General features: G+C 54.1%; 1 protein-coding gene across 2 annotated transcripts in view; it reads right to left on the minus strand.

The window, feature by feature from the left end:
• Nucleotides 1-7,587: 7,587 nt before the first annotated feature.
• The window catches only part of PAX5 (paired box 5), a 142,630-nt gene continuing 129,911 nt past the window's right edge, over nucleotides 7,588-20,306 (minus strand). For both annotated transcript variants that reach the window (XM_075410740.1, XM_075410741.1), the window contains 2 exons: nucleotides 17,710-17,796; nucleotides 7,588-7,664 (listed from right to left, as the gene is read on the minus strand). In XM_075410740.1, the coding sequence (XP_075266855.1) occupies nucleotides 7,588-7,664; nucleotides 17,710-17,796 (164 nt within the window). The remainder of the gene's footprint in view (nucleotides 7,665-17,709; nucleotides 17,797-20,306) is intronic.

Here is a 20,306-nt window from a genome sequence, read left to right on the forward strand (position 1 = left end):
CGTGTGGATGTGGCACTTCGGGATGTGGTTTAGCAGGCATGGTGGTGTTGATTTGATGGTTGGACTTCATGACCTGACAGGTCTTTTCCAACCTTAATGATTCTATGATTCTGTGATTCCCTCACCGACACGAACCTCACCATTGGTGGTGCCCAGCGACAGGACAAGGGGCAACGGGCACAAACTGAAGCAGAGGAAGCTCCAGCTGAACATGAGGAAGAACTTCTTCCCTCTGAGGGTGACGGAGCCCTGGAACAGGCTGCCCAGGGAGGTTGTGGAGTCTCCTTCTCTGGAGATATTCCAGACCCGCCTGGACAAGGTCCTGTGCAGCCTGCTCTGGGTGACCCTGCTTCAGCAGGGGTTTGGGCTGGATGACCCACAGAGGGCCCTTCCAACCCCTGCCATGCTGGGATTCTGTGAGTCTGTGATTCCGGTGTGGTTGCTCAAGTGGTGCTGGCTCCGACGGTGCTGCCAGCTGGTGAGCCCCAGGCTGCAGTGCCTGGGTCTCTGTGACCGATGCCTTTTCACGAGGGCCCCCAAAATCCTATTTCTGATGCAACCACCTGGTATTTTTCCCACGGGATTCAGGACACCAGGTGAAAACAAGAGTGAAAGCCGACTTTTTGAACTTAAAAAAATTACTTTTATTTTAGGAACCAATAAAATTATGGTAAATATTTACAAATAATTATCTCACATAAAGGTTACATAAAACCAAATGTCCACAAGTAACAGTCACTCTCATGAAAAGACACACAGATATTGAACTACGCCAATCTTATTGCATGTTTCTTCAACTAATCTAAAAATAAAAAGTGTTGCAGTCAACCATTTAACTTAGAATAAAATCACAAATTTCAGTTTTGACAAGAAAAAGAATTGAAAAAAACCAAACAAACGAAAAACCAGACCCTTCAAACAGCCCCTCCCTTCTGACCCAGCCTCAGCACCCCCCGCTCCCCAGCCCACCTCCCCTTCTGGTCCCCAAAACAAACCCCAAAACGAAACCCCCAAAATAACCTTCGACATCTTTGGCAAATTGGCACTGCTGTAATTACATTCAAATATTATAACACACAAAAGCAACACACGGCACTAAGGAAAAAACACCAAGATTTCAAGTCTGTTCTTTTCCTACTAGAAAAAAAGAATACAAAACATACACATTTTAAGAAGCGTTTTTTCATCTGTTTCGCAACAGATGTTATCCCCTACTTTCAAAGGCAATTCAACAGTTATTTTTTCGAGTTTTTTTGTAGTTTGTTTTTTTTGTTTGTATGTGTTTTTCAAGGGGAGGAGGCTTTCATTGCTCTCCCTCTCTTTTCTTTTCCCTCTCTATGTTAAGAAGTAAGCTTCAACGCAGGCATTGCAGACTTTGGTGGATACAATAGATATGCTTTTCTCTGATGCCAGAAGTCCCTAACACGAAGTAGTTTGTCTCTAAGAAAAAAAAAGCCCGTTCTTTCTTTTTCTTGGAAAGGAATTCCATTTGCAATGAAATGAGTTTCTGTAATTTCAGAATGTACGAAGGCCACTAGAAAGTGAAAAACCAGGACAAGGTTTCTTCCCGGGCGAGGCTGAGCGGAGCGAAAGGCAGGGCGAAACGCCCACCCGCCGTCACCCCGTCCCGCTTCGACAGGGCGGAGCAGCAGACCCCGGGCGCAGGGGTCCGGCGGCGCGGTGGCCAGGGCTGTCGCAGGGACCGGGCTCCCCCAGGCCTGGGAGACCCCAGCGTGGACGCCCACCCCTACGCGCACGCCCGCACACGCGTGTGCATCTGCGCGCCCCGCCAGCGTCGTGCAGAGCCCCTCGCCTCTGCCTCCCGCGCCGGAGCCCTCCCGCAGGACGAGCGAGCAGCGGCCGCAGCCGGAGCCGACGCCGCGACGCCGAGCGAGCCGTCCTGGCGCTGGGCACCTCCCTGACGCGCTCCTCACGCAAGGTTCGCGCATCGAGTCTCCTCAGCTCCACGAGCAGAGCGGCACTGACGGGTTTTGGTCCGCTCGGATCGTTGTGTTTCTCGTGCTGCGGTAACGCGTACCTGTGGCGGCAGCGGGTTTCGGTCCGAGGGACGCAGCGGGGCTCCCCGGCGGCACGGGACCAGCTCCGCCTGACAACACCCGCGCAGGACCGATGCCCGCGCGTGGCGAGAGGCCGCAGAGCGCGTCACCCCGCAGCCGTCCCTCTAACGTCATTTTCTGAGTGAATCCAGAAGGAGCAGCGGGTTTATCCCAGCGTCTGCTGGGACGGAGTCGCACGGCAGGTCAGGAAAACGCCGTGCCACCCGCCATGGCCTCGCGTGTCGTAGCGGTACACATGTGCCAGGCAAAGCACAGCACGGGGAGGACACGCGGTCACAGGCGTGCAGCTGCCAGCGGCAGCCACGCCAGCCGACGCCGCGACAGGCCACGGCTCTCCGAAGCTACGGCTGCTCGTGGTTGGAAATAAGCGACACTGTAACGGGGCTTCCTCTCTCCTCCATGCTGAAGGATGCGTAGAATAGGCAAATAAAAGAAAACAAGAAAAGGAACACAACCCTGTCGGTCACGGCTGGGCACGGCAGAGCATCACCAACAGCCAGCAGCTGCCCTCTCCCACCACGCTGCCCTTCCCCACCGCGCTGCCCTCGCACCGCAGCTCCCAGAGGGCTCAGCCGCGGGGAGCCGAGGGTGATGGGTGCCCCAGCACTCCACCGCTGTGAGCTCCATGGACCACCCCTCCCGGCTCAGAGGGGCTTTCTTCCAAAAACCACCCCCCTGCCTGTTTCCGTTTCCTCTTTTCCCTCTTTCCTCTTCCCGGTGCCGTTTCCTCCCTCGCTGTCTCCTTCCCAGGCGCTGAGGCCACCCCGCTGCCTGTGGTGCCAGTGTGGACCAGAGCATTTGCTCCAGTGTCTCGGCGTCAGCACGCGCTCCCCAGCTCCCGCAGCCCGCGACGTTCTCCCGGTTTGTCCGTTAGCAAACAAAGCCTTCGGTCTGCAGATCCGAGCTGCCTCACGACAACGCCTCCACAGCCCAACCTTCGGGCACGGACGCTAAGCAGACTCAGTGCCCACCGCGCTGTCTGTCTTCTTGGCGGCCACACTCTCAGGGTGTTTGATCGAGGGTTTCCTGAACAAGTCAGCTCACGCCATCCCGTCTCACAGCCTCCGTCAATGTCGTCTTACGGCAGCATTTTCCCTCTCCGTCTCCCAGGTTTCATTTCTCAGCCTTTCCGTGTCAGCAGTGCACTTGATCAACGCACTGCTGGAGCACACGCTGCTGGAAAACCCACCATCTAGTCCAGCGTACGGCAGAGTTCAGTGCCGAAGCTGCCCGCAGGCACCTCACGGGGCTGATTTCTGCAACGGTCTGGCAACGATGCGCTGCACTGCGGGGCATCCCGCCCGAGCACAGGGCAGGCAGGGCACCCCAAGCCCCCATGGTGGTCTTTCTCTCTCCCTCCTTGCAGCCCCAAGGCATCATTTGCTTCCAGTTCCCGTCTCACCCAGCGACCCCCCACGAAACGAGGGGCCACAGAGGAGGGGGCCGGGGCAGGCGACTCCGTCATCCCCAGAGGACCACTTTCTGCCCACAGTGCCTTTCAAAGATGTCCCTCGAGGAGGAGGATTCCCATGATGAAGACCACGGAGAGCAGGTCCGTGCTTTCTGAGGAGGACAGTTTGCAAATCCCAGGCAAAGTAGTCTCAAACCAGGAAGTACTGTCACGACGTGTCTTCTCCAGAACTACGGCGTGCATACTCAACAGGCCAACTCTACTGGCCTTTCTTCCAGGCAAGCCATCCCAGCAGATAAAAGTGAGCCCAGCAGCCATATTTTGGGATGTGGGCTGGGGGCAGGAAACCACCTTACATGTGCAAGGGTGGGAGTTTGGGGTCTCCCTGCTGCGGCTCCAGCCAGGAACCCTGCACGCTGCCTGCCCACCCTCCCCATCCCTGCCCGCACCGCTGGCCAGTGGGATGGAGCCCACCACCATGCCTGGCAGGGTGGCGCTGCCTAAGGACCACCTGCAAGGAGTCCCGATGAGAACCACAGGGCCAGCCAGGTCTGAGCACCTCAAGTCACTTCATCCACCAGCATCCATGCATCCTTCAGGGGAAATACAGCTGCCACGCCTTTCCTAAGTCCCCAGCCCAACTATAAGAGCCTCCATCCTGAGCATTGCTAACATCTTTACAGAAAGAGTGGCCAGGCATTGGACCAGGTTGCCCAGGGCAGTGGGGGAGTCCCCATCCCTGGAGGGGGTTCAAAAAACGCGTAGATGTGGCACTTCAGGACATGTTTTAGCAGGCGTGGGGGTGTTGGGTTGGGGTTTGAACTTGATGATCTTAGAGGTCTTCTCCAACCTTAATGATTCTGTGATTCTGAGATTCCATGATCTGCTGAAGCCTTGTGTTTGGTCTTCCCAACATTATCAGAACTGCCGCACCTCACACAGGCCACGCCACTGAGGAAACAAACTAAAGAAACATGTTTGCAGGACAGTACACAGAGTTGGTGAACGACTCACACACCGTTGACAGGAGCTACTGTTCCCTCATGGGACAGACAGAAATACTCATTTTAGCCCAGCCTGGTTTCTGAGTAGGTGGTGTGTCCGCAGCTGGTGTAGCTCAGCCCACCTCTCCTCCAGAGCTATCACTCTCACCCTTGCCGCACGCGGTCAGACCCTCCTTTCTTTTCCCTTCAGCCATGGTGCTGAATGGCCTCATCCCTTCCCGAGCTCACCTCAGAGAGGGTCTGGGTGCTCAGGGTGCAGAAAACGTGCAGCCTTGGCCTGGGGCAGCCATGGAGGGTCGCCACACAACCAGCGCTCAGGGACAGAAATGCTCTTTGCAGCTTGGTCACCAGCGTGCAAGAGATGATGGGGTGCTCAAAAAGGGATGACACCAAACTAATGCTTCAGAAGGTTCTCTGTGTAAATTGTCCACTCTGTTATCTGTGTTCTGTTAAAAACGTGCTTGTGTCAGTTATTAATTGCTGAAAGATTGTCCGGGTTTCAGCTGGGATAAGGTTTATTTTCTTCCTAGTAGCTGCTGTGTTTTGGATCTAGTATGAGAAGAATGTTGGTAATACACCGGTGTTTCCAGTTGTTGCTATGAAATCAAGGACCTTTTCCAGCTTCCCATGTTTGGCTGATGAGCAGGTGTGCAGGAGCTGGGAGGGAGCACAGCCAGGCAGCCAGCCAAGCTGGCCAGTGGAAATATTCCATACCATGGACAGCACGGTCACCTTATGAATGGGGGTTGGCCAAGGGGCAGGAACTTTTTCTGTGAGTTCCATTTTTCCCATGGGTTCAACTCTTTCCCGTGAGTTCAAACTTTTTTTCTTTGTGAGTTCAGAGTGTTCCGTGAAATCTGTGAGTTTGGCAAAATCCGTGAGTTCTGCGAAATCTATTAAATCTGCAATCGCTGCTCGGGGACTGGCTGCACAATCAGTTGTTGGGCGATACAGTTGTGTATCACTTGTTTTGCATATTCTTTGTTATTATTATTATTGTCATCATCATTATTATTATTATTCCTTTCTTCGTTGTCTTATTAAACTTTGTCTCAACCCACGAGTTTTACTTTTTGTCATTCTCCTCCCCATCCCACTGAGGAGGGGAGCAAGCAAGCGGCTGCGTGGTCCTAGTTGCCGGCTGCCGGCTTAAACCACGACAAAGATGAAAAGCAGGACTTTTCTCACCAGTAAGTTTGTCACAAAACTTACTTCAGAGTCAGGGACCCAGTTCGAAGGACTCTGGCCAAGGTCCCTGATGTTCTCTGAACAGTTCACTGAAAGGTTGTCAGACTGGTGGGACCCGGTGCCTTCATGGCTTTTGAGGATCTGAACACATCTGCCCTGGAAACCTGGAAGTGATGGCTGTGTTTCCAGAGTGGGAGAAGATGCCACTGGAGCTGGAGAGTGAGTTTCTCAACGGGTCAGTGGCAACTACGGACACCAGAGATGCAGCACAAGCGACGAGGTGGGGAGGGACAAGGAGAGGGAGGGGAGTTACCTCAGGAGCTGCCACTTCAGAGAAAACGCTTGCACAGCTGGAAGCAAGGATTTACACTTAAATGTTCATCCACGGGAACGCACCTCAGGTTCAACACCAACAACTCTTCTTCAGCCTTGGGACACACAGAGGCAAGCGCCAGCAGGACCCCTCCGCAGTGCCTGTGCTGCTTGCGAAGGATGAGGACGTTGGGTCGGGAGCAAGGAGGCTACGGCCGGACCTTCATCTCACCAGGGTCAGGGGGCTTCTCCATTGTCCTCAGGAGGAGAGGACAGGGTCGTGGCTGTCATTGACGCATGACAGGAATCAGTGGTTCTCCCTGCTTCCGTGAAGTGGCACTGGTTGGTGCAGCGGCTCAGCGCATCGTTTGCAGCTGCTCCCCAATCTTCATCAGCCCCAGGAAGCCGCCCACTGAAGGACATGTGTGGCTATTAGTGCTCCCTCCCCGAGCAGGAGGGAAGAAAAGTGGAATTAACGGGGCAAAAACCCACTGGCGCATGCCTGGACTACTGCGGCTTGACGCTGAAATGCCTCCAGTGAAACCCACGGACCCCCAGAACGAGCGCCTTCCCCTTGGTTTTCCTCGGAAAGCGCGTGTGGCCGCCCCGTGCTCGGCACACCCTGCTCAATACGTCCGCTTAACAAAAACCATCACCGTGGTATCTCTCCCCCTTCCTCTCAGCTGGGTTTTAGCACACAACCTATTGAGGTGTGTCAAGCACTATTCAGGAATTCCTTCCGGGATGGTGCTTAACTTGACACCAGAGAATTTGTTTCAGTGCTCGTTATGAGGACAAATGAACATAAGTGAATATAAAGCAGTAAAATGTCACGCAACTGTCTTCAGTTGCCCATGTGTTTGATACCAGCATACAGCATGATCACGCACGACTGCTGGATAGGATGCTCTGTACAGAAATGACACCGGCCCGAAATACAGCCACAGCGAGTGTTAACCTGGTTCAAAGTTGCTTAAAGCTTACTGAATTCTTTGAATCAGTGCACCAGTGTCAAAACACACTTTCAGATGCGTTTTGAGTTTGTATTTGTACAATGTTGCTGCTTATGCTTAAGCCACTCTTCTAGTAATACAAACAAGCAAGTATTTACAGTGGTGCTTGTGTAAAATTGAGCAGACTGAATTTTTCCTTTGCCACAAAAAAAAAAAAAAAAAAAAACCAAACAAAAACCAAAGAAAATTGCCTTGAGTCTCACAGCCTGTTTCAGTGTGCAGCAAGAGGAAGCCGCCCCGAGGGGGGCTGCTCGCGTCTCTTCCTTATCCCCAGATACAGCCGTAGCACCCACAGGCGGTCAGAGCAGTAGCCAGCCGGCTGCAGAAGACACGAAGCTACTGCTACACGAAGCTCCCTCCCGCTCCTTCGATCCGATCCGAGAGCCGGCCAACGCCACCAGGTTTAAGAATACAGCAACAATCAGTTCACCAAGCTTAAAGAGCAAAATTTCAATTAGCACGTTCCTACTAGGTACGTTCTCCATCCCTCGCGGCGCGGCTGGCGTGGCTGCAGCACGGCGACTCGCCGCGGGTGACCCAGGCGGTGCGTGCCATCAGCGCCGGCGCCGCGGGCTCCGGCGTCAGTGGCGGTCGTAGGCAGCGGCGGCCGCCGGCGGGGCTGCCCCGCGGGCTGCAGCGCTGTAGTAGTACGGGGACCCTGCAAGAGAGAGATGACCGTGAGGGAGACAAAGGTGGAAAGGTGCCAGATCCAGCTCACAGCAATAAAGGCCCGGTAATTAGAATAAAAATCGCATTCGTGCATTCTGCGTGAGAACGGCTCTGCCGTTGCTTTGTGTTTCTGCCGGCTGCAGGGTACCTGGTCCCCTTCCTCCACTCAGAATGTTAGTTTCATTTACTCCACCAAAAAAGAGAACTACTTTTCAGAATTATTGCAGTGGGACAAGAAGTAATGGCTTTAAACTAAGGGAGGGGAGATTTAAACTGGATACAAGGAAGAAATATTTTAAAATGAGGGTGGTGAGACCTGGCACAGGTTGCCTAGAGAGGTGGTGGAGGCCCATATCTAGAAACGTTCAACGCCAGTTTGGACGGGGTTCTGAGCAGCCTGGTCTAGTTGAAGATGTCCCTGCTTGTTGCTGGGGGGTTGGGCTAGATGGCCTCTAAATATCCCTTCCAATCCAAACCATCCTGTGATTCTATGATTACATGGTTCTATAATTCTGCAGTTCTATGGAACATCAAAATTCTCCAGCCCCAATACATCACCACACTCTTGACTTCTCTATTTTTCCCCTTCTTTTGGGAGGAGGAAGAGCACCAAAGCATTCAACGTATTTCAATGGACTCAACAACAACTCCCCTTTTCCTCAAACTATTTCTATCAGTGAATAAACCCCCAGATTTTGCTTAGCTCTGGCAGTGACCTTGAAGTTCCAGAAAGAAACACCAAATTTGTGCTACCAGATCTGCTTTGGGATCACGGCACTGCGCCGGCCTCTGTGCCAGGGAGAGTCCTTTGGCATCCAAAACGTTTGCTGAAGGGACAAACTCTCTTGAGAAGATGTTGGTGACTTTCACTTGGTAACAGATTTGAACTCAGAAAGTAGTTCACAACTACCTACAGCAAGTGATGTCTCGTCCAATGAAGTATCCAATACTCCACACCACAGCATTTGAGATGGACACTTAAGCCTCAAACTGATCACATTTATGCTTTATTTTTTGATTGAGTGCACGCGTTGCACACCTGAATGAACTATGCAGGCGAGGCTTAAAGCTTTGAAGACAGCGGAATGCCAAGGCACCCACCTACCAAGACAAGGCCTGAAAGATATGGGCAGTGACTTTTCTGCCCTGCAGGGCTCAATGCTGGTAGATTGGGTATCACCAAAGGATCATGGTCTTAGGGGAGTGTCAGGGGAGGTTTAGATTGGATATAAGGAAAAGTATCTTTACAGAAAGAGTGGTCAGGCATTGGAATAGGCTGCCCAGCGCAGTGGTGGAGTCACCAATCCTGGAGGTGTTCAAAAAGCATGTAGATGCGGCACATCAGGACATGGTTTAGTAGACACGGTGCTGATGCATTGACGGTTGGACTTGACGATCTTAGAGGTCTTTTCCAACCTTAATGATTCTATGATCATCTGGAACCTGGACTGTTTGCTTGGATGAGGAAGAGTCTTTGCCTTCAGAAGTATCTTGAGACATACCAGTCTGTCCAGACAGCACCAGCTATTAAATACCTTCCAAAAGCACTGGAGAGGAAACCAGCTCTGATTCAGTGTAAGGGAAGAATTGGGCCAAAAGTTTTTCAAGGCACTACCAGTTTAGTCTCCAAGTCACCAGCAGTTTCACATGCATGAGACTCAAGACACGCTGCAGTGTGGAAGAAGCCCCTTGGAAGGACTTGCGCTCAGACACACGTGTCTGAGAACCCCAGGCAGGCTTGGACAAGTGACAAAGAGCCAACAAGAGGAACGGCTCTGGAGCTGGCTGGGCTGTGGGGTCTGGTCTCACGAGTGACTCCATCCAAGAGCCGCCAGCCACCTTCAACTCCTTGCCTCAACCCAACTTGGGACAGTGGCCCAGCACACATGGCTGAGGGTCTTCACGGCGAAGGACATGACTTGTCACTGAGCAAGTAACTTCTGCAGCTTCATCAAGACAAAGGAGTGGGCCCCTCTAGGAGAAGCTGGTGCCACCAGACCTCAGTGGGGCCTGTGGACCCCTCAGCAAAGTGTCAGCTGCAGCAAAGCCAAAGGTACGGTTTCGGCCATACGCTTCCCACCCCAGACTCCAGCAAACCCTGCTCCAGCAGGTCCAACAGCTGCCCAGCATCCAGGCATGGGCCAAGCACAGCAATAGTCCGGCTGCTCCACCACCATGGCCCCAGCACACCTTCTGGAACGGGAAGAAGAACCCATCTGGCATGCCTTGTGCCGCTGGTCGTCTGCTCTCTGCTGAGATAAGGAGCTGGAGAACCTCCTGGCCTCCCCTCCTCTTGCGTGGCCTCCAGCTGAAGCCTCCGTTGTGCAACCCTAAACAACTTGAGTGATTACTCAAGGGCTGCTGCTTCCACAGCCTCAGCACAGAGTGAGAATCGCACTGCCAGCCTCTAAGAGGAAGCCCACGGACGTCTAAAGCTGACCGTCAGCTCAGGATGGTGGTATAATCGCAAATGAAGGGCTTTCTCTATTTTCTCCCCAAACCAGCCTCAGTGAGCTGCCTGGGGTGGTTTCCAGGGCTGGTGAAATACACTGTGCTGCCCAAGAAGACATCCCAACAAGACAGCCCCACCAGTGGAAACATCTCCTGAAAGGACAGGCTATTCCGCCTCACCTTGCTGCTGTGGACCCACCAGCATCCATTTCACAGGCAAGCCCACCTGCTTCTTCTAGGCTGCTTCCATCCCAAGTGCCACATCAGGAAATCAGCTCCATCACCAGCCTCCTGTTGCTCATTTCCAAGGCAACACAAGCCAACGCATCCAAAACACGGAGCTCAGCCAGCACCTCCTACCGCACAGTACGGGCAATGCACTCCCTGGTGCAGCCATGAAGAAGGAACTTCCTTCTCATGATCAGAGTCCTACAACAGCATGTGATACCCTGCAACCCCGATGGGTCAGAAATGATGGAGTTTGGCTACAGGAACTTGCCTTCTGCATCAATCAGTGCTGCAGCAGAACGTGAGCTTGTCCATGGGAGGGTCTGTGTTGGCCTCAGCACCATCCCCAGCGTCACAGATATCCCAAATTCAATACCGTGCAAACCCGCTGCAAAGGGCTTGGTTTAGAGAAGATAAACCAAGCTTCAGGGCTGTGGTCCCAGCTGTCTAGAAGGGTAGTCTCACCATACACAAGAGTAATTCAAGACAGTCTGTGAAATCACTGGCCAGGCTAAACATTTGCATAGATGATTGCAGAACTTCTAGGCAAAGACAAGTATTTTAAATCATAATCAATGGAGGCAAAGCAGATGCCTTCAGAGGGTCATTGTCCCATTTACACTTCCATAAATGCAGTGCTGACAGCCTTGTGTTGTCCGCTGAAGGCACCGAAACCGCTGTCCCGGGCTGGATGGGCGCTCCTCTTCCAGATAACTGACACCAAGTTAACACGCCCCAGCCTCAGGAACCGTGGAACACTGGAAACCTTCACCGGAAGAGCCAATCCCATCCTCCTAGGTAGCCTAAAATAAACTGCTGCACGTTGTGTATCCCAGCCAAACCCTAGCAATTAAAATCACGGCAGGCGGTGAGCCAAGGCAGAGCGAGCAGCCCACCAGACACGCAGCGCGCGCGCGCTGTCCAGCTGGGGTTTGCGGGACGTTCTCTGTAGCCAGGGGACTGGGCGCTGTGCTCTCGGGGTGCCCAGTTTGTCAGTCCCCATCCGCTCACAGCTGCTCCTGCTGCCCGGGAGTCCTTGGGGATCACCTCCCGCCGCGGGGCAGGTCGATGGGGACTGGGGAGCGGGGCTGCCTGTCTCCCAGACTGACCAGCAGCTGAAATCCCGGTCCCTGCCAGCACCGGCACCGACACCGAGCCACAGAAGCTCAGCTCAGTCCAGGGAAGGGGTCCAGGGGCACCAAACAATTCCACCCCGACCCACGGAGCAAGGCGTGTGTCCCACCGGAGCCAGATGCAGCACTCCCTGAGGTTTTGGGGTGAATGGAGTCTGTTTGGCATCAGGGCCTTCATTTTCCCCCTCCATCTTCCTCCGCTGCTGCTCCGGTTCAATGCGGCTACCAAAGCCCAATATTTCTCTCTTGCTTTCCAAAGGCTTTACACTTCCCTCAAGTTTGATTTTTACAGTTCGCCTTTCAGCAGGGAAATCAAAAAAGCTTGTATTTGAAGTGAAAAATGAAAACATCACATCACAAAGCATTCGTTCTTTCTCCCTGTCACCATGCCCCCATCCAAAACAGACTTCTCCGTCCTTCTGTCATTTTTCCTTTCTAATTCACACCACCATCAATTTATTTCTTGACACAGTAATTTCTGGTGCCTACTTGTTCTCTCATCTTTTCACAGAAACCCTCAGAAGAACTGAATCTGATCTCAATTGACCGGCTCCAAGCCCTGCCCTAGCATGACGCGGTGCAGGCAAACCGTCCCCGCAGCGCGCAGGGACCGTGTGTAATCGATGGCCTTGCTGGACTTGTCGAATGCAAGACAAAAGACAAACGGACTGAGGCATCAAGAGCTGAAGAGCTAACAAAAGAAGTAAATAACTGGTGCTTATCTTATCAGACAAAAGTAAGGGGGGATAGCCCATCACTGTAAACTCAGTGATCTGTGGGGCACCGCGGAGGCTGCACAGCCAGAGATTGCTTCAGAGATTGCTTTGGATAAAGCACAGATGGCCCCCGAATGCACATACCAAGATGCCCGCTCCGAAGGCGTCACACTGCTGCGTCCCACTTCTGACAACACCACATTCCATGCCAAGAGCCAATCGATACACAATAATTGACTGAGTCCCGCCTCGCAAAAAGATTTCCAAACATATAAAAATTGGCACTTGAAAACTGTCTTTGGGAGGAGGAGCCAAGTGAGAACTTCACCTGACGGACGGGTCAACAGGCCTGAAGCTCTCTTCCCCCCCCCAAGAAGGGACGCCTTTTTGGTAAGAGTCGCGCCTCTGACTTTGTCAGACGTATCCCTGGGAACACGTTGTTAACCAAAGCGCTAAACTATTACTTTGAGCTCAACTTTTGTAGACAGTGAATTTATCAACGGCAATCCCGAATCTGTGATACCTGTCCCTTGAATAAATTGCCTATTGCTTCAACTTTGCCAAACTGTTTCAGTGAAAGTCCTTGGAAGGGCTCTGGCAGGCTAGTTGAATATCAGACTCCCCTTACCCCCCCTTTAACGCGACACCGTGTCTGCGTGGGAGCGGGGACGCTGCACCGCATGAAACCCGCCGAGAGCAGCACCAAGCCGGGCACGATGTGCAAAAATGGCAAAGAAGCCATTGCAACAAGCCAGCACAAAAACGAACCGTTCTTGTTCGTTAGACTGTGTTGCTGTCACCCACTCTGGGCGTGCCGGGCTGACTCCGCGCCAGGACGCGCTGGCAGCGACGGACCGAGCCCCTCGCGCCTGCTTGCTTCTGCGCACGCCTCTGCGGGCATCCTGCAGCGTACCACTTGTAGGTGATTCACAGCACGGTGAGGGGAAAAAAATAAAGAAAAAAGATGCCCCTTTGTCCACCTCCTCCTCTGGCTTTGGGATGGGGACACCCGCCACGGCCACCGAGCCAGGCGCCACGCGAGCGGGCAGGGTTTGCGTCCCCTTCCCGGCACATCCCTTTGGAAGCTCGGGGTGTGCGCTCGGGGCAGGACCGAGCCACTCCAGGCAGCAAAGGCTGTCGCATCCCTGCCGCAGAGCTGGGGCTGACGACGGGACCGGAGAGTGGGAAGACACCGCGGAGCTGCAGCGGGTAACTGACCTCTCCTCCTGCCCCTGCTTCCGTTGCAGCTTGGATGTCTTCTCCTTCCACCGGAGCTACGGGGCACAGCACTGGGGACGGTCCCGGCGAGGAGGGAGCGCGGTCCACTCCTCACACCGGCTCCCACGCCAGCCGGGGCAGACGAAGGCGGGCTGCCCGCTGCGGGGGAGCAAGGGCAGAGCAGGCGTGGGGGCGATGGGAAGTGGCCGGTGCTTGGCCAGGGCCGGGCAGCCGCTCCCCACCACCCGCAGGCCGAGAGCACGGTGCTGCCTTCCCGCAGAGACACCGGCTCGCGCCTCTCGCTGCCGTCCACACTCGCGGGACGAAGACCGGGGACTGACGACCAGCGCCTCTCCATCGCTCTCATCTCTCTCTGTTCTGCCCTCTTTACGCCCCTCAAAAAGCGTTCTTCACCTCAGGTATCCTTGCTTCCCGCCACCTGCAGCTCTCCTTTCAGCTCCTCTTTCACGGCTCTCAGCCTGGTGTGATCGCTGCGGTGCAATTCCTCCTTGCCAGCACGGGGAATTAATTGAACGTAGGCGCTGTTAAGTGCTTACAGCATTGCACTTCCATCTCGGTGAGGGGAGCGGGACTCAGTAAAACAAACTGTGTCAGTCCATGTACCAGTCCTGATTAATTTTGTCAAGGTTTCTGCTTTGAGGCTGATACTGCCAGAGCTTGCTCTCAGGAGAGAATTACTAAACGCACTCACGTATACTCCTGAGAAGAGTGGAAGCGTCCTGGACATAGTTTAAATTAACCTCCTCTCCACCACGGGTGCTCAGGCTCATCACGGAGCCTTCTGGGTGTGCAAGGAGACTCACAGCAGGATTTTCAGGCTCTGCCACAGATTCCTGCTTGCTCTGGATTAGCAGAGGGGTCAGCGGGTGCCTGGGGAGCAGCGAGTGCAGGAGCAGGCTCACAGGGGCCGAGGCAGAGCTGAGGATCTCTGCAGGGCACAACAGACGTGTCTGACCCAACACGGAGACCTTCTCGCTCGGGTCCTGCGGCCGTTCCGGGACCTCGCGGCGTCTCGTGGAGCACCAGCTCACCGGCCGTGCCCACCAGCACCGCGTGCGGGTGTTGGGTCGTGGACCACAGAATCACAGAATCACAGAATAGTAACGGTTGGAAGGGACCTCTGTGGGTCACCCAGTCCAACCCCCTGCCCAAGCAGGGTCACCCACAGCAGGCTGCACAGCACCGCGTCCAGGTGGGTCTTGAATATCTCCAGAGAAGGAGACTCCACAGCCTCCCTGGGCAGCCTGGGCCAGGGCTCCGTCACCCTCAGAGGGAAGAAGCTCTTCCTCATGTTCAGACGGAACTTCCCCTGCCTCAGTTTGTGCCCATTGCCCCTTGTCCCGTCACTGGGCACCACTGAAAAGAGCTTGGCCCCATCCTCCTGACACCCACCCTGCAGATATTTATAAGCATTTATTAGGTCCCCTCTCAGCCTTCTCTTCTCCAGGCTGAACAAGCCCAGCTCCCTCAGCCTCTCCTCGTAGGAGAGATGTTCCAGTCCCCTCACCATCCTCGTAGCCCTCCGCTGGACACTCTCCAGTAGCTCCTCATCTTTCTTGAACTGGGGAGCCCAGAACTGGACACAGTACTCCAGATGGGGCCTCTCCAGGGCAGTGTAGAGGGGAAGGAGAACCTCCCTCGTCCTGCTGGCCACACTATTCTTGATGCACCCCAGGATCCCATTGGCCTTCTTGGCAGCCAGGGCACACTGCTGGCTCATGGTTAACCTGTTGTCCCCCAGCACACCCAGGTCCCTCTCCGCAGAGCTGCTCTCCAGCAGGTCCACCCCAAGCCTGTACTGGTGCATGGGGTTGTTCCTCCCCAGGTGCAGGACCCTGCATTTGCCTTTGTTGAACCTCATCAGGTTCCTCTCTGCCCAGCTTTCCAGCCTGTCCAGGTCACCTTTGCAACGCCCTGTGTGGTACGACGCTGATTTCTGATTTCTAACAAATGCCTTTCCAAACCAAGCGCCGTTTCACTTTCGGTGCTTTTCTGACAGAGGGGCTTGAAATGCAAGGGAATCCCAAGCTTCAGCTCACCGAGACCTCACTGCCCAGCTCTTACACGGTGCCCGTGGGGCATCCGAGCGGCACAGGGAGGTACAGGCTGCTCCGGCTCTCAAGCAGCTCAGCAATTCCTGCAGCAACGGCAGGAACGGAGCAGAATAGGCATTTCAAACCTACCAGTGGTCAGACAAATGGATTCCCCCCCCCAAAGAAACTCCAGCACTCTCAGTTTTGCCACCAGGCTGGACTGGAATGGTAAGTTCAATGTTAGGACTTGCTGCAGAACGAAAACTCCCATTTATCTTCCTTTTTGATGCATCAAAACTTGAGGTCTCCTAACTCCACATCAGTGAGTCACCGCACACTCAAAGCAACGTAACGCTATCTGTGCAGTGACCGAGTCTGTGTTTATTGAAACATAAGATTTTGAAAACACCAAAACAAAGTATTTTGAAGAGGTTAAAAACAAGGAAGCCAAGATTATACGTTTTAACAACTCCTGCCAGCAAAAAATGCCAGCACTGTTGTTGTTACACCATGAAATATTTCAGTAAAGCTCCAGTTTCTGAAGGAAAATGGCAGCATCCAAATCTTTTTGCCCTTGCCTCATTTAAACACACGTTCACAGCGTGCTGCTGAGTAAATGCTGCTGCAGAAACCCTCGCCAGCCTGAGACGCGAGCCTTGCCAAGGGGAGCACGCCGTCCTGCCAGCTGGGCTCACACGGCATGCCACCCACACAGACAGAGACAAGACGGAATCTGCCCCAAAATGTACCATCCACAAAGGAAACGGGAGAAGAGGAAGGATGGGAAAAGAAAAAAATGGCACAGGAAAAAGGTATCCTAGCAGCAAGCAGATAGCTCCTGAGCAGCTTCTGTTCTAAAGTCTTCTACTGATCCAGACCTGCCTACCTTCCCTGGCCCCGGGGCACCACAGGACATCACCTGTCCTGCACCCTGCCAGCACGCTCAGAGCTTATACAGGTCCATCATCCCAAACGAAGAGCCGAGCAAGCTGTGGGTCAGCCTGCTGCTGCTGGAGTCGAAGGGCCACTGTCCATCCCTGCCGAGCAGCGCGGAGCTCCGGGATGAATCCAGGATGGCTCCACTGTGGATGTCCTCCCCGATGGACGTGGGCACCCACGGGATGGAGCATGGTGTGCAGCCCAGGAGCCTCTCCAGAAGCCCTCTCCACGGGGAAGGGCAGGGCTGGGGATGGGTTTTCAATTAGTTCTATTATCGTGCCAATTTCTTTACCGCTTTGCGAGCACAATTTAAAAATCCACCCAAAACCTGGCCTCCCAGGCCTGTCTGTGCAGCAGAGCTTTGCCAAAGCAGCTCTCCTGCTTCCAAAGGAGTTGTGGAATTAGAGATTAAGAAAGCGTGGCGTGCACTCTCCCCCCTGGCTAAAGCATCTTCCCCGCACCGCCGAGCCAAAATCCCGCAGGCGCTGCCGGCTGTGGCCATGGAAACTGCGGGTTTAAGCGCAGGGACTCCCCCGGCTTTGTGCAGCTATGCCCATCCATATTAGCTGGAGATCTGTCCGCTGATTTATGATGGAAACGCTAACAAACCCTTAAATGTGGCACGGCAAATAGCAGCATTATACCAGCACCATGGCACGAGAGGCAGAGGCTGTCTATTGCTCCCTGAGGATTTGTTTAAGGACAAGAACCATGATGAATACAGCCTGGGTGGCTCAATTACATGGGGACTCAATTACTTAAAACAAAGAAACCGGATGAAAAAAGTATGACAAAAATTCAAAATTATTTCGCTGCTGGAGGTCACATATAACAGCCCTGTCATCCATAAATCTGGAAATCTCTAAGGCATGCTACTCCTGTGTTGAGAGATGACAATTAATTGGTATTTTACTTACCTCATCCATGCAAATTATGCAGGGAAAAATTCTAATTACTGCATGCTACATGTATATAAGGTCAAAGTGGGCCAGCTTTTGACAGTGGTGTAAAATGGATTATGTTTATCCTTCACATGAGGGCCACGGTCCTGCACGAGCCACAGGGCTCCAGCCCCCTCCGCCCGCGGGGACCATGCCGGCGTCAGCGGGGCTGCACGGGCACAGCGGCCAAGGGAACCAAGAGCATTTGCGTGCCCCGGTGCAGACCGGCAGTCCTGCACAAGGGCCAAGCACGGGGACACAGCACCACGCCAGGACACGCGTCCTGCCCGCCTCAGCAGCCGACGATCGCTGCCAGATCGCGCCAAGACCCCCAGAGCGGGGACGGCAACTTACCCAGGAGTCCGGGGTTGGGAAACCTCCAAGAATCGTTGTACGTTGAATACTGTGGGTGGCTGTACGGGCTCCCAGAGAACTCGCTCCCTGAGTTAAAGAGAAAAAGACAAAATGAAAGATCGTTTGATTTGAGACTGCAGTCAGTGTTGTGGGAAAGCAGCTCTTCAGCGCGCGCCATGCTCTGGTGACAGCCCTAGTAAAAGCATCTCTGGCCACCCTCTTTGAGTAGGCAAATTATTTGTGAGAGGGCAAATTGTTAAATAAATGGGTGCAGTCATCGTTTCATGCGTCCTTTTCGTGCTGCAGTCCAGGCCTGCTGAGCTGGTGAGATCTTCTCTGGCCTGTGCTGCTGGAGCAAGACAGAGAGCAGGGATGGAGAGGACTCTGGGACGCACCGGTGGAGCTGGCCCTTGCCTCTACAGCCCTACAGCACCTGGGGCAATAAACACAGTACGAGGACAGGGCTGCTCAGGCAGGCTCTCTGCTGGCAAGAGAAGATGAACCAGCTGCTATTCTAGATACTGGGTACCCTTCCAGGCTCTCCAAGAGAACATGGTCTTGGTCCCAGATGTCTGTCTATCACTGCAACCCAAGGAAAGGGATGCTTGCATTAGTTCCAGGTGGCTTTGAAACCCTCCAGACACTGGCACAGAAAAAGGCTCAAAGAGTTGTCGCTATTTATCTCCTCATGAGCTCGCGCTCTTCCCATCTGTTTCTTCTCCTCACATGTCACCTCCCGTTTCATACTTCAGCTCGTCAGGACAGAGCCTTGCACCACGGGGCTCTGACCCTGGGCAGGGCACGTGGCTCCACCACTGTGCTGATTTATTAGGAAATTTTCCACAAAACGACAGTTTCCCGCTCTCCTCTGCACTTCCTCCCTCTTCTCCTCCCTCTCCCACACACAAAGACAAGCACGGACAGCACCGCACGGCAGGATGAAGAGCAGGCTTCCCACGGAAGGGGAGCGGGCTGCCAGGCTGCAGAGGATGCTCGCTGAGACCTTCGCCTCTTCTGGTCCTCAGCACGGGTGCAGGGTCGGCCCCAAGGTAGCGTGGTCTGCACACCATGCTGCTTCGGCAGGAATGAGCTGCCTCTCCGCCTGCACCCACGGACGCCGGCACACACGCTGAGCGTGTGGACAGCAAGAGCTGCCCATCGCTGGTCCGCTCATGGGGGTCTCCGCTGACAGCCCTCCCCTCCTCCCACCACCCCTCGGACCTGCAGGACTGCACCCAGGGGGCTCGAATCAACCCACGGACACGGCAGGGAGATGAGGTCTGGAGCCAGCAGCAGTGAGCACTTCCACGCTCAACGCTGTGTTGACCACATTTCTGCACAAGCTCAGAGCAGCTTTTCAAGACAGCCTCTAAGGAATGGCGTTAATTCACCACGAGCCATGGAAAATGGAGCTGTTTCTAAACCTTTCTTTCCAGTGAAGCATATCATATCTACACGTCTTCTCTGCTCCCGGTCCTTATGAACAACAGATGACTTCAGTGCCTGAAGGTTACCTCGTCACAGTGCTCTCTCTACAAATGTCGGGCACGGTGCAGACGGTGAAGCCACAAGAGATGTCAGGAGCCACCTGAGGTACCAGGACCGCTGGCAAAGGGTCACAGAACCACAGAGTCCCAGCATGGCAGGGGTTCGAAGGGACCTCTGTGGGTCACCCAGTCCAACCCCCTGCCCAAGCAGGGTCACCCAGAGCAGGCTGCACAGGACCTCGTGCAGGCGGGTCTGGAATATCTCCAGAGAAGGAGACTCCACAGCCTCCCTGGGCAGCCTGTTCCAGGGCTCCGTCACCCTCAGAGGGAAGAAGTTCTTCCTCTGCTTCAGTTTGTGCCCGTTGCCCCTTGTCCTGTCGCTGGGCACCACTGAACAGAGTCTGGCCCCATCCTCCTGACACCCACCCTGCAGATATTTATCGGCATTTATTAGGTCCCCTCGCAGCCTTCTCTTCTTCAGGCTGAACAAGCCCAGTTCCCTCAGCCTCTCCTCGTAGGAGAGATGCTCCAGTCCCCTCATCATCCTCGTAGCCCTCCGCTGGGCTCTCTCCAGTAGCTCCTCATCTTTCTTGAACTGGGGAGCCCAGAACTGGGTTCCCCGCTGCAGGACACAACAGCTCCTCTCCAGTCCCTTCTGCCCAGCAGAGCCCTTCCGGCTCGCCCCCATTCCCAAAGCCCCTCGGCTTCCAGCAAGGCTCTGGCCCAGCTCTGCCCCACCGGTACTTGCCCGAGCATGCAAAGCACATGGGCAGAAAACTGGCTGGTGACCTCCAGGGTGAGGGACACCATCTTTCCCAGTGCTTCACCACTCACAGACAGGTCCTTCTTAGTAGGCATGGTGGTGGTGGGTTGGCAGCTGATGATCTTGGAGGTCCTTTTCATCATTTATTGATCCTTTTTCATCATTTTTTGTAATTTTTTTATCCTTTTTCATCATTTTTTGTAATTTTTTGAGCCTTTTTCATCCTTTTTCACCATTTTTTGATGACCTTTTCTTAATGAGTCTACGGTTCTAGTCTATGCTTCTTCCAGCATGCACGGCACAAAAACCACTTTGTCCTGTGGGTGCGTCTGCTGCAGGGGGTGCTC

The sequence above is a fragment of the Opisthocomus hoazin genome, chromosome Z (genome assembly GCF_030867145.1).
Source record: "Opisthocomus hoazin isolate bOpiHoa1 chromosome Z, bOpiHoa1.hap1, whole genome shotgun sequence".
Lineage (NCBI taxonomy): Eukaryota > Metazoa > Chordata > Aves > Opisthocomiformes > Opisthocomidae > Opisthocomus > Opisthocomus hoazin.